Source organism: Eubalaena glacialis, chromosome 18 (genome assembly GCF_028564815.1).
Source record: "Eubalaena glacialis isolate mEubGla1 chromosome 18, mEubGla1.1.hap2.+ XY, whole genome shotgun sequence".
In the NCBI taxonomy this organism is placed as follows: Eukaryota; Metazoa; Chordata; class Mammalia; order Artiodactyla; family Balaenidae; genus Eubalaena; species Eubalaena glacialis.
Window position 1 is genome coordinate 63,200,464 of NC_083733.1, and position 13,658 is coordinate 63,214,121.

Below are 13,658 nucleotides of genomic sequence, written 5' to 3' on the forward strand. Positions count from 1 at the left end.
TTCTAAGTGCTTTCCATACACTAATTGGTTTAGTTCTCACTGCTTCTACCACAGGGTAGGTACCATTAGCATCTCCCTTTTAGAGTTAAGTAACGTACTCAATGTCAACATAAATATCAAAGTCAGGATATGACAAGGTTCCTGCCCTTAAATAATTCAGAGTTTACTGAGGGTAACAAAGAGATAAGTTGTTGGACGACAGGTAGACACTGTGAAAGAGCTTTGGTTAGAACCTACTGGAAGCCCAGGGGAGGGGCAAGGACACTGTCCTAGAGAAGGAAGGGATGTTTCAGCCTGTTTTGAAGGATGTGGAGGAGTTAGTCAGGGTGGGAAGGGGTTAGATCAATAGGTCATTCCAGGCAAAATCTCAGATGGGCAAGGGCTGCCTTGAAGAACAGTGTTAAATGCCCTGTGTGAAAACCACAAGATGCCAAAGAAGATACACAAATGGGTGATAAGCATGGGAAAAGCACTGTTAGACGTTGGGAAATGCAAATCAAAACCACAATGAGATACCAGTTCACTGGTGCCACTAGGATGACAATAACAAAAAAGGTGAACAATATCAAGCATTGGTTAGGACGTGGAGAAACTCAAACCCTCATCGCTAGTGGGAACGTAAGATAGTGCAGCCACTTTGGAAAACAGTACGGCAGTTCCTCAAAAGGTTAAACACAGAGTTATCCTATGATCCAGCAATTCTACTCCTAGGTATCTCCCAAGAGAAATGAAAACATATGTCCATACAAAACTAGTACACACATATTCCGTAACAGCCAAAAAGTAGAAACAACCCAAATGTCCATCAATTGATGAATGGATAAAATGAAATACTATGCAGCTTTAAAAAGGAATAAAGTATTGACATATGCTACAAAACAGATGAACCTAGAAAACTAGACACAAAGGGCCACCTATTGTATGATTCCATTCATATGAAATGTCCAGAATAGGCAAATCTACAGAGAGAGAAAGCAGGATAGTGGTTGCCTAGGGATGGGAGCATGGAGAACGATCACTAAGAGGTACGGGGTTTCTTTCTGGAGTGATAAATATGCTCTAAAATTAGATTGTGGTAATGAGTACACAACTCTGAATGTATAAAAACCACTGAATTTTACACTTTAATAAATGGATGTGAATTATGCTTTTTTTTTTGCAGTATTTCAACAAAGCCATTAAACAAACCAACCAAGCATGGGATGCCAGGGAGGGGCTGAGAAGGCAGGGGCTGGGCAGAGCTGTTTCTAAAGATAGGATCACACTTTCTTGTGGGGATGAGTACAGCTGGTTGAGAATGGGCTGGGGAGGAGACTGTAGTTGAAATGCTCCAGTCAGCTGAGGCCAACAAGGGGCTCCAGTGGAAACGCAGCTTGGCACAGATACAGCACAGATACAAGACTCAGTGAGGGGCTGAAGCACCAGGGCCAAGGGACTTTAAGAGCACCACAGGTGGACACGTGTTCTGTAGACAGAACCACACCACCTGTGCTCCCTCCCCAGCCTCTCTCTTGTAATCAACACCAGTGTCCCAGGGGAGAGGCAGTGATGTCAGTGGGGGAGGGAGGCAAAGGTCCAGGTTGTGGCAGAGGCAGTTGCCATGGAGATGGTTTCTCTGGGAATCAGGTGAAAACCACCAGAGGTGGGGGGCAGGGTGGCTTTGACTCTGAGATTAGAACCAATCACAGCCCCTACCTATCCCTGGGTATCAACCACCGCACTAACACTTCTGGACATTTATTATGTGCCGTGCCCTGTTTGTAGTGCTTTACCTGTACTGACTACAACCCAAAGAGGCAGGAACTACCAGCGTTCCCATTTTACAGATGAGCAAACTGAAGTCAAGAGAACTTCAGTAACCTGCCCAAAGTCGCCCAGGTGGTTGGACTGACCGAGGCTGTCTGGCCCCAGAGCTAAGCTGGGGCATCAGGAGCCCCTCCAGTGTGACCCTTTTCACCACTACGCCCCCCCATCGCGTGCCATGTCCAGCACCCCCTTCCTGTTCCCTAATGACATCCCAGGCCATCTGTCACCTTCCAGACTAGTTTAGTGGTGCAGGTTTCACTCTCAAATCCAATTCGGTGCCATCTGCTTTCCCCCACTGCGGGCTAGACTCCTGACGGCTTGGAGTGAAGCGGGGGCCTCAGCTGCTCTTTCCTGCCCCGCGTCCCCCCCGGCCCCTGCCGGAATCTGTTCCTGCTCTGGGTGGGGGCGGGCAGGAGAAGACGGGCTAAGGGCTACTGAACAAACCTAACAGCTCTGAGGTCTGGGGCCCTGCTGGCTGCTGGCCCTCAAAGCCCCCCGTGGGGCAGTCCTGGGGGACCTCTCAGGCCTGTGACATGTTCCTGCTGTGGTTCCCTGCCTCTGCCTCAACCCCCCTCTCTTGCTCCCTCGGCTCCCCCTATGACTGGCCATCCCAACGGGTGCCAACTGCGTTCATTCAGGCCCTGCAACTTTCCTTTGTGCCCAAGCAAACCTGGGGGTATGGTGCATCCAAGGCCCACCTCAAGGCAGGGGTACAGGCTGCGCTGCAGCTGCCCTCCACCTCCCATCCCCCATTGGGCATGAGGAGCAGGTTTGCTGTGAGAAAGGGAAGAGCAGCCCTGACAGCTGGCCCTGCTACTCTCCTGCTGGGCATAAACAACTTAACAGAACACATCAGGCAAGGCCACCCTGATTGTGATGGATCTTGACACGTCTCAACACAGACAGAAACACACTGTCTAAAGCACAAAGATGACCAAACATCACTCTCCTGGCTCAGAGCTGACAGCTGCTTCTTAACTAAGCACAGCATCAACTCCACTGATAAAGGACGCTGGTCACAGACTTGCCGCTGCTCCCTGCCAGCCTCCAATCCAGAGCAAAACCCCTCTTCCCTGAACCCTCCCCAGTCACCTAACCCAGCCCAGCCCCTAGAAGTCCTCTCTGACACCCCCTTCCTGAGCTGCCCCATGGGCCCCCAAGGTGGGTGGCCCCGCAGCTGCGACAAGCAAGAAACCCAAATGGTTTGACTACATGTACTGGTGGTCCTGGGGGCATGGATGGTTGATGAAGGACACCAGCCCCCCTTCAGCAGGAACCCAACCTTCCCGGATGATTCCCTAGAGACCCCCTTCCCTGCGCCCCACAAACACTGCCCTCCTCAACTGCACATAGGCCGGGCAGAGTCTAAGTGAGGCCGACACCCTTTCAAGCTGGGTCAGTCCGGTGGGGGGAGCAGCTCGGGGGTGTGTGTGGCCCTGCACCGAGGAGTCCTCAGTTCCTTTAGTTCTCTGCTCTGGGCAGAGGATGACAGATGTGGGGTTGGGAGTAGGCGGGTGGGAATCACTGCACACAAAGGTCAGGGAGGGCCCTCGGCCCCAGCCTATCCACACTCGTGGTTTGTTGAGGTTTCTCTGAGTGACTCACCAACCTTTTAAAACTTGGATCTCATGGAAAAGTCTGGATTTCTCACTTCTGTAAAACCTAAAGCTCTGCGCTGCCAGGCCGGCACTGTTGCAGGGCACATGGGCCAACCCTGAGCAGCACCCGTGCCTGCGGGGACAGCTCGCTCGCGGAGCCAGGCATCGTTCTAGGCCTTTTCACACGTTATCTCTGGTCCTCACCACTGCCCTCTGCTATTGTCCCTGCTCTTCTGATGCAGCACGTGGGGGGGCACAGCACCTTGCTGAAGGCCACACGGTGGTAAGTGATGTGTCCTGAGCTCCAGGACACTATGCTGTCAATTACCTTCAGTTTACCCTGTCCACTCCCTGTGGGCACATGAGGGAGGGGTATGCCAGGGCTGGCGCTAGCCTTTAGCTCCCAGATGAGGAAACTGAGGTTCCGAGACGGGAGGCGTGGTAGGATGGACAACGCTCCCAAAGATGTCCACATCCTAGTCCTTAGAATCTGTGAATGTTACCCTATATGGCAAAAGGGACTTTACAGATGTGGTTAAATTAAGGATCTTGAGATGGAGACACTACCCTGGATTTTTGGGGTGTGCCCTAACGTAATCACAAGGGTCTTTATAAGAGGGAGGGCAAGAGTATGAAAGGAGGAGATAGGGGACATGATGATGGAAGCAGAGGTAGAAGTGATTCAAGGAAGGGGCCACGAGCCAAGGAATGCAGGCAGCCTCTCGAAGCTGGAAAAGGCCAGGAAATGGATTCTCCCCTAGAGCCTCGAGAAGGACCCCTTTTAGACTTCTGGTCTCCAGAACTGAAAGGGAATAAATGCATGTTGTTTTAAGCCACTAAGTTTGCAGCAATTTGTTACAGTGGCCACAGGAAATGAAAACAGAAGATGACCATCGAGGGTGCTGGAGCTGGTGCAGCAGTATGGGGCCTCACCAGGCTCTGAGAGCTGTGGCTACCTCTGCTGAGGAAGATGTAGCAGGAGCGAGGGGAGGGAAGGGACTCTGGAGGACTCTGAGCTGCTGGGCCACGTGGCAGACCTGTGTTCTGTGTGCCTGGCCCCTGCACTGCCCTTTCCCCAGCTGAACTGGCCTTGGCCTTCCTGCCCTTGTTTGCCGAGACGCCCACCCCCAACCTCTGCCCTCCTGGCCTGCATGACGCAGACACCTGCCCTAGTGCCCCCTCAGAGGCCACAGGATTGAATTCCCCAGTCTCTGTGCCTGAGTAACTCATTTAAAAATAAACTGATGTGGGACTTCCCTGGTGGTCCAGCAGTTGGGACTCCGTGCTTCCACTGCAGGGGGCACGGGTTTGATCCCTGGTCGGGGAATTGAGATCCTCGCATGCCCCACAGCACGGCCAAAAAAAAAGAACTGATGCCTAGTGAGGCTACAGCACAGGGCTGGGGGCTGTGAGGAATGATTCTTGGGAATGAGGAGGGTCCTGACTTACCCTCTAAGTGCTCAGGGAAACAGTCACATACACAGACATCTGCCTTCGAGGCGGCTCTGAAAGCAGAACAAAGTGGGGTAGGAATACGAAGAGAAACAAACATGGGTTGACCTTGAGTTCTTAGTAAGTGCTGGGCTTTACCTACATCATTTCATATAATCCCCTCAGCACCTAAGCCTTAAGGAGAAATAATTAATGCTCATAATTAGGCAGGCTCCATTCTAGGAATTTTACATACATTTACCTATTTAATCCTCACAATAATCCTAGGAGGTGGGTCATCTTATCCCCATTTTATGGATGAGGAAACTGAATCAGAGAGAGAAGATGTCACTTGCCGAGGGTCAAATAAGTGGCGTTGGGATGTGAACCTAGCAGGCTGGCTCCAGAGTCAAGGCTCTGAGCCACTTTTCACTTGATCTTAGCCAAAAGGTTGAGAAGCAATCTGAGCCACTTTTCAGAAGGCAGCTGAGGCCAAGGCAGAGTAAGGGCCTCGTGTGCACCCTTGGCCAGAACTAGGTGGTATGGGCTTGGGATCGAAACCTGGGTCCATCTGATGGAAAACTCGGTGCCTCTGCCATCACGGCAGGCCCGTCACCTTGACTGGGAGACCAGTTTGGGGTTCTGCGATAGGACAGGTGAGGAGGGCCTCCTCTGGGACAGGGGATGGGGAGGGGCAGGTCATAATCAATAGAATTTGGCAATTGTGAGCAGCAACAGACCCGAGGTGAAGGTCCAGGCTTGGTGGCCTCCCAGCAGGCTACATCCTGAGCTGGGGGTCAGGGACCCCACACATCTGAGAGCGGACAGGCTCTCCCTGGGACCAGCAGGGCCTTGGAAGCTGTATGGCGGAGGCCCGGGCTCTAACCAGCAGTGTGACTGTACACGACACCTTGCCCCCTGCAAGCTGAGCGGGTCAGCCTCTGTGATCTGAGTCTGTTCTTGGTAGTTCTTGGCATCGAGCCTGATTCTCAGGGTCCTGCACAGGTCGCTCTCCCTCCCCCTCCCCAATCCCCTCTCTTGCTGTGCTGGGGCCTCTCTCCAATCCAGGGCTCCACTAACCAGGAACCGTTGCCAGGTGCGCAGGGGGGCCCCCAGAGAATCCCCCCACTCCCCCTCCCCATCAAACAGCCAGGGTGATGCAACCTGCCTGCAATTGCCACCTCACTCCCCAAGCCTGGCTCCTCCGCACTGAAAAAGAGTCCCCAGCAGCCCCACCCATGCTCCCAGCCCCAGCTCAGGAGTTGAAGGGCCTGGGGCAGCTGGACCCCAGAGGACTTTGTGCAGCTGGGGGAGGCCAAGGCATCTGAGTCCTGGATGGGCAATAGGTCCAGAGGTGGGCGTGGGGAGAGGGCTCAGGGTGCCAAGACCTGGGCTCACAGGCACCACTGATGACCCACCGCCCATAAATTCGAATATGCCCTGAAGGGCTAGGGAGCTCAGTGTGCAAGCTGGCACCAGCTCTGCAGGACTGAGTCAGGCCGCGTGGGTGGCGTAATTGGCACCAGAACTCAACTCTATTGGACTCAACAGATGGAGAGAGAAAAAGGCACGAGGGGCTGGGACAGGGGGACCAGGGTCTTCTCAGTCAGCAAACGCTGCAATCTACTGGCAGCAAGATTCCCACACTAAGTTCATTCCCAGGTACTAAAAAATTATCTTACCTGGTCATCCTCTCAAAACCCCATAATCCCCATCTATGAGACAAAACCAAATGGAAGGACATTCCATAGAATATCCAACCTGCACTCTTCAAAACTGTCAGGGTCATGAGAAACAAGGAAAGTCTAAAAAGCCTTCGCAGACCAGGGGTGGCTAAAGAGACGCGACGACTAAGTGTAAGACAAGACGGCATCCTGGAGGGGATCCTGGAACAAAGGAAGGGCGTTAGGGAACAACTGGTGAAATCAGAAGACAAGGTGGAGTCTAGGTAATAGAAACGTACTGATGTTGGCTCCTGAGTTGTGACAAATGTACGAGCGTAATGCAAGATGTCCAGTGACAGAGACTGGATGAAGGGTATAAGGGGACTCTCTGCACTGTCTTTGCAGCCTTTCAGTACATCTACAATTATTCCAAAATAAAAAGTTTATTTAAAGAAAAATACTCTACCTAGTCCACCTGTTATAATCTAGAAGGTCTTTTCGAAGAAGACTGGGGAGTGACTGTGCCCCCTCACTGCCAGCGGCCTGTCCAACAGACTCCCCTAATCCCACCTGCTATCACTGAAATATCTACAGTGAGGAGTGGAAGTCGGTCCTTACTTCCTACTTAAAAGAACTTTAAAAGCACTACTGCTGGGCTTCCCTGGTGGCGCAGTGGTTGAGAATCTGCCTGCCAATGCAGGGCACACGGGTTCGAGCCCTGGTCTGGGAAGATCCCACATGCCGCGGAGCAACTAGGCCCGTGAGCCACAACTGCTGAGCCTGCACGTCTGGAGCCTGTGCTCCGCAACAAGAGAGGCCGCGATAGTGAGAGGCCTGCGCACCGCGATGAAGAGTGGCCCCCGCTTGCCGCAACTAGAGAAAGCCCTCGCACAGAAACAAAGACCCAACACAGCCAAAAATAAATAAATAAATAAAATTAAAAAAAAAAAAAAAAAACCCAAAGGAAAGGGAAAACTCTCCTTAAAAAAAAAAAAAAAAAGCACTACTGCTTAGCAATGGAGATAAAACATACCCACCTCAATAAAAGTAATAATAAAAACCCCTTATGTAGCACCTACTGTGTGCCAGGCACTAGTCTAAGCGCACTTGACCTGGATTAACTCATTTAATCCTCAAAACAGTACTAAGAAGCAGGTACTATTAACGGCCACGTACATCAGTACGTTTCTATTAACTCAACTCCATGCTTTATTCTGGTACTGTTAATGGTAACCGAGGCACAGGGAAGGGAAATTGCCAGTAAGCTAGTAAGTGGGGTGTACTCAGCGTTTGAACCCAACAACTTGGCTCCAGAGACTGTGCTCTTCACCACTACTCTATGCTGCCTTGGTAATAACGTAGGCCCTATAGGGCAAGAGTTGGCAGAGTGGACAGTAAGTATCCTAAGGGAACACGGTCAGATCCCGAGGAAGACTTTAATGTACAATACGATAAATATAATCAACACTGCTATATGCTGTATATGAAAGTCGTTAAGAGTGTAAATCCTGAAGTTCTCATCACAAGGAAAAACGTATGTATTTTTTCTATTTCTTTAGTGTTGTAACTGTAGGAGGTGACGGATGTTCACTAAACTTATTGTGGTAATAAATTCACGAGGTATGTAAGTCAAATCATTATGTTGCACACCTTAAACTTATACAGTGCTACATGTCAATTATATCTCAATAAAACTGGGACAAAAATAGAGCACATGCATTTGGAAGGAAAAAAAAAAAAAGCCTGTGCGTCTTCACTCCCAGATGACTCTCAAGATCAGGGTCCCCCACCTTCTTTGGATCTTGATTCAGTCTCATAAGCACCACAAAAGTGATGAAAAGCTGAACTCCAGGTGTAATGTCCTGATGTGGATGAACGCAGGGTGGGAAAAGGAGGGGTTTCTGCTGCACAGGAAAGACCCACATCCACTTGGGGCTGGTGGAGGGTCCAGTGCAGGGGGAGGGGATGGCTAGGAAGCCCCATCTCTTTTACCAATGGAAGTACAGATCTCCCTCTTTCTGGCAGAGTGTGAAGACTGATCTAGTGGCAGCGAGGGGTGGGGGGGGAGCGGGCAGCCGAGGTAGAGGATCCTTCGAAAGGAAGTCTAGGGGAGGGGCAGGGACAGAAGAATGAACCAACGGGCCTGAAAGGAGTGCTAAGGATAAGGGCTGAGGAGAGGTGGGCAGGGGATGGAGAAAAGATAAGACTGACGGCGATGACCGACTCCCTGCACCAAGATGGGGCTGAGCGTCCATCATTTGAATGGGAGAGGGTGGGGATGGCTGGAAATCACCTTGGAGGAGTGAAGGAAACACAAGAACGACCTATTAGCAAGTGTTGCATGTTTAAGTGTCTGGGGCTCCGGCCACGGGGTTCGGAACGGTTGACGCTGGGGCCCAGAGTTCCCTCCTACTTATCATAAAAGAGGCTGAGCGAGCATGTAGGAGGTGGGATCTGGGTTTCGCAGGAATGGACTTATTTCTCACAAACGACCCCACCAGGTACACTTGATTATTCTCCTTACTTTACAAATAATCCCCTATCTAAGAGGCTAGAGAATTTAAGTTATTTGCCCAAGGCCACCCTCGCCGGTCTTTGATTTGAACGGAGGGTGCTCTGTGACTCACGCCAGATTCTAAGCCACAAAAAGTGTTCTCAGCGTGGGACGGCAGTTAAGGATAAAGAGATCAACATGTGGCTGACCGGAAACTCGCGAAGCAGGGGAAAGGAAAGGAGAAATGAACTAGTGCGGGTCTCAGGGAAGAGGAAGGGCCGAGTCACCAAATCAGAGGGAGCAGAGAGCCGGACCCCGGACCACAAGGAGGAGGGGGCCGGACCCCAGAGTCAGAGGGAAAGAAGGGTCGGAACTCCCGAGGTCGGGAGGAAAGCGGGGCTAGATCCACAGGTCAGAGAAAGGAGAGGCCCGAACTCCCGGGGTCGGAAGGAGGAGAGGGCCGGATCCCGGGATCCCCGAGGGCGGGCGGTCAGGCCCGCCGCACGGTTGAGGCCGCGCGGGGCGGGGCGCGGAAGGATCCGGGCAGGCCGTGCTGCGCCACCCCCGGTATATCTGTCCCCAGTCCCCGGGGTCGCCTCATTCCCCATCCTCAGATCATGATCTCTCCTCACACTACCGCGACGCCACCTCAGCCCGCGTAGCCCCAGCCATGGCTCTGTAGCCGCGACCCCTCTGTGCCCCCGGCCAGTCTCCCCGCTTACCGCGCCTGCGCTCTCCGCTCCTGCCTTCTTTCTTCAGCCGAGGCCGCCGCCGCCTCTCCTTTGCGCAGCCATGGAGTGAGTAACCGCTCGCCTCTCCCTCTCCAACGGCCTTTCCCGCCCTTTCGAAGCTCGCGGCCCTCACGACCGGGTCTGGGGGGTAGGGAGACGAGACTGAGGAATCACGGTCGCGCAGGCGCAGAAGAGGGAAGACGGGCCGTTCGCGCGCGATCGAGCATGCGCACTCGGCCCGATGGGGGGGAGGGTGCGTTCTTCCAGACAATGTTGGTGTTTAAAGACAGCCCCTGTGCGTTTGCGCCTGCGCACTAGTTCCCAGAGAGGGTGGTGGTTCCCCCCCGCCCTGAATGAGTCTGCGAGCGATTGCTCATGCGCATCTGTCCACCAGCGGTAGTATTTCTATGCAAAGGGCGGGCAGTAAGCAGCCGCACGTGCGCACTGACCCCCAGGAGGGCGGAGGCCTGAGGGAACAATGGGGCCGCTACGGCGGTGGAGCATGCGCTTTAGCCCTCGGCGAGAGAGCCGCGTGTGGATGGTGGAGAGTGGGGAGCTGTTCTCCGCCTGCAGCCTCCACCCGCCCGCCTCCACTTTGCTCATCTTCCCTCAGTTTCATTCAGGCACCTGCTGGGGGCGGGGGGGCTGGTTTAGATTGACAGGGGAGAAGGCGGGACTTAGAAACGACCCGTTTAAGGGGATGGAGCTAGGATAAGAGGCGTCACAGAGGGTGGGGCTTGGGGGGGGTAACCCACCGTGAGAAGGGGCGGGACTAAGAAAACCTTTAGCTGAGGGGATGGTGTTTCTATCTGAGAAAGAGGCGAGGCCTCTGGGGAATCGTCGGGGAGGGGTGGAGCTAAAATAAACCGTGGGGGCGGGACTTGGAGGGACAGTGGCGATCACCGCAAAATTCAAAGGGAAGGGTGGGATTCGAACGGATGACATTGATGAAGGGGCGGGACAGGGGGGAATTCCCCTGGGAAGAGATTTGAGATGGACTCTAGGGAGGAGGTGGGGCCTAAAGTTTGTATTTTAGAGGAAGAGGTGTGGCTGCAAGAAAATTCCCCTGGGATTGAGTTTTTTTTTAATGAAACGGAATATTATGCAGTAGGTGGGAGGGACTTAAGGAAGTTCCCCTGGGAGACCATAAGGTTTCTGTATTGGAAGGATTGGGTCTGGGGAATTCTGAAGAAAAGTAAGTCGGGCCTAAAGAGAATTCCTTTGGGAGTGGGTGGGGCTCAGATTTGGGGAAAGAAAGGGCAGATTTAGAATTCTGAAAGGGCAAGGAATCCCGGGGCCCTGGGGGTATGGCTTGGTTTCCCCGTGGCTTTGGCAGTAGGTGAGGCTGGCCCCGACCCACTCACTTTTGTGTCACACTTGTAGGTACTCCACTTTTGCCTTGGTGCCTGTCTTCGTCCAGCTGAGTAACCTCCAGAGCCTCCTCCCAGTTGTTGGTGCAGCCTTCTCCATTGCCATCCGTGCCCAACGCCCGTGCTGCAGCCATGTCACTCCTGGCGACCCTGGGGCTGGAGCTGGACAGGACCCTGCTCCCAGCTAGCGGGCTGGGCTGGCTCGTAGACTATGGGAAACTCCCCCTGGCCCCTGCCCCCCTGGGCCCCTATGAGGTCCTTGGGGGAGCCCTGGAGGGCGGGCTTCCAGGGGGGGGAGAGCCCCTGGCAGGTAAGGGCAGGCAAAGAATGGAGGTGGGGTGAGCTGGGCTGTGGGGGGCAGGGGAGAAGAATTCATTCATTCACTTTTCATTCATTCAGTAAGTATCTATTGAGCATGTATAATATGTCAGGCACTGTCTTAGGTGCTGGGGATACAGCTGGAAACAAGACTGACATGATCCCTGCCCTCTTGGAGCTCACACTCTACTGGGGAGACAGACAAGAGACATATTAAATGATGATGCATGAGGATAAGTGGGAAACACTTAGTAGCTGAGCTTAAAAATGACAACAAGGACACGTTTAGAGCGGGGAGCGAGGAAACCCTCTCCAAGTCAGTAACATTTTGGCTGAGACCTAAAGAATGGTAAGGAATGAGCCATGAAAAGGGAAGAGCTTTTCAGGTGGAGGAAACAGCATAGGCAGAGCTCCTGAGGCAGGAAGTGTTTTATTCATTAGTGTATCCCAAATGCTTGGTACATAGTGGGTTTTCAATAATTAATTAAAGATGAAACAGGGTGTGTTTATGTGTGATTTAGTTTGCCATTTACGAGTAAACTAGAGGGTAAATCAAGAAACCACAGATGCAGGCTAATCAGTAAAGAGGATGTTGGAATGGTTGAAGAAATGGCTGGTTGACTGTTTTGTTGTTTGGGTCATTGGTTGGTTGACTGGTTCCTTGATTGTTTGGCTAATTGGTCGGTTAGTTGGCTGGTCTGTTGGTCTGTTGACTGGTTTGATGATTCGTTGATCGGTTGGTTGACTGATTGGCTGGTTGGTGGTTTTACTCAACGAATGGGACGAATGAGGTAGTCGTGAGTGGGACCTGGCTGGGTGGAGGATTAGGAACTCAAGGAGCTTTCTGTCCCTCTCCAATCCTCCAGGCGACGGCTTCTCTGACTGGATGACCGAGCGGCTCGACTTTACAGCCCTCCTCCCTCTGGAGCCCCCCTTGCCCTCAGGTGCCCTCCCCCCACCTTCCCCACCCCCACCTGACCTGGAAGCTATGGCCTCCCTCCTCAAGAAGGAGCTGGAGCAGATGGAAGACTTCTTCCTTGATGCCCCACTCCTCCCACCGTCCTCCCCACCCCCGACACAGCCAGCACCGGCACCCTCCCTCTCCCTCCCCCTCCCCCTGCCCACCTTTGACCTCCCCCCGCCCCCTGCCCCGGACACCCTCGACTTGCTGGCCATCTACTGCCACAGTGAGGCCGCGCAGGGGGAGTCGGGGTTGGCGCCCCTGTCACCCCCACCGCAACCCCCTCCTCCTCCCCCTCAACCCTCCCGCCCCACCCCCTACCCCAATCCTGCCGCCACCCGAGGGGACCGCAAGCAAAAGAAGAGAGACCAGAACAAGTCAGCAGCTCTGAGGTACCGCCAGAGGAAGCGTGCAGAGGGCGAGGCCCTGGAGGGCGAGTGCCAGGGGCTGGAGGCCCGGAACCGGGAGCTGAGGGAGAGGGCTGAGTCGGTGGAGCGGGAGATCCAGTACGTCAAGGATCTGCTCATCGAAGTGTACAAGGCTCGAAGCCAGCGGACCCGGAGCAGCTAGCTGGGCGGGGTCTTCAGGCCATAGCGGGGGTGCTGGTCTTCAGCTGTGGCTCACTTCTGTTTCTGGGGCTGAGGTGGGAGGTCCCCAGTCATCCCCCTGCCTCTGGCTGCCTTCCAAACCTCCCCCTCCCCCTCCTCCCCCCTTCCTCCTCCTTCTCCCTCTCCCTCCCCCTCCTCCCCCCTTCTCCCTCTCCCTCCCCCCTCCCCCTTTATCCTTGCCTCCTTTCCTGTCCATTCTGAATTTGCTCCCCTCCTCCCTCCCCAGAATCATGGAATGTTTGGCCTTAGTCAACATCTATACCCTTCAACTAACAGCTGAGGAACAGAGGCCCTTGGGGAATTGGGGGGGCAGGGGAGAGCTTGGAAACCTGGTCTCTCAAGCAGGGAAGTGAGGCCAGGAATCTCTGCAGAACATCTATGCAAAGGAGGACAGGGAAGCCATCTGGAGACTAAGTCAGGGAGGGCTTTAAGAAAGATGCCCGTAGAATACAAGCAAAATAAGCCAAGTGACCTTGGGGAACTACATTTGGGGGTGGAACCAAAAGGTGGCCGAGTTCACAGAGCAGGTGGGTAAGTGGGCAGCTGGGGAGGTGGGCGGGTGAGGGGAATGGCCATAATGGGTGAATGGGTGTTCATTTTAGCTCTGGGAGGAAATCAGTGTTTTGTGAAGGTGCTGGGGGAGGGGCTGCATCTAGGTGAGGGAGGGCGGGGACTGA

The 13,658-nt window shown here is 53.6% G+C and overlaps 2 protein-coding genes across 3 annotated transcripts in view; one reads left to right on the forward strand and one right to left on the reverse strand.

Moving 5' to 3' along the window:
* NUP62 (nucleoporin 62) overlaps window positions 1-9,804 on the reverse strand; it is a 25,245-nt gene extending 15,441 nt beyond the window's left edge. Inside the window, exon 1 of the mRNA XM_061172384.1 lies at window positions 9,716-9,804. The gene's annotated coding sequence lies outside the window, so the exon portion shown is untranslated. The remainder of the gene's footprint in view (window positions 1-9,715) is intronic.
* On the forward strand, window positions 9,572-13,525 carry ATF5 (activating transcription factor 5). Of its 2 annotated transcripts, none has more exons than XM_061172389.1 (3): window positions 9,572-9,790; window positions 11,108-11,404; window positions 12,279-13,525. In XM_061172389.1, the coding sequence occupies exons 2-3, from the start codon at window positions 11,227-11,229 to the stop codon at window positions 12,941-12,943; spliced, it is 843 nt and encodes a 280-aa protein (XP_061028372.1). In that variant the 5' UTR covers window positions 9,572-9,790; window positions 11,108-11,226; the 3' UTR covers window positions 12,944-13,525. The 2 variants fall into 2 exon arrangements, with proteins under 2 accessions (XP_061028372.1, XP_061028373.1); XM_061172390.1 differs by lacking the exon at window positions 9,572-9,790 and adding an exon at window positions 10,678-10,735.
* The last annotated feature ends 133 nt before the right edge of the window (window positions 13,526-13,658 follow it).

Bases quoted from the DNA above. Each gene is read 5' to 3' on its own strand.
- ATF5 (XM_061172389.1), top strand. From the start codon at position 11,227: ATGTCACTCCTGGCGACCCTGGGGCTGGAGCTGGACAGGACCCTGCTC. The intron at 11,405-12,278 runs GTAAGGGCAGGC...CCAATCCTCCAG, and splicing joins GGGGGGAGAGCCCCTGGCAG to GCGACGGCTTCTCTGACTGG.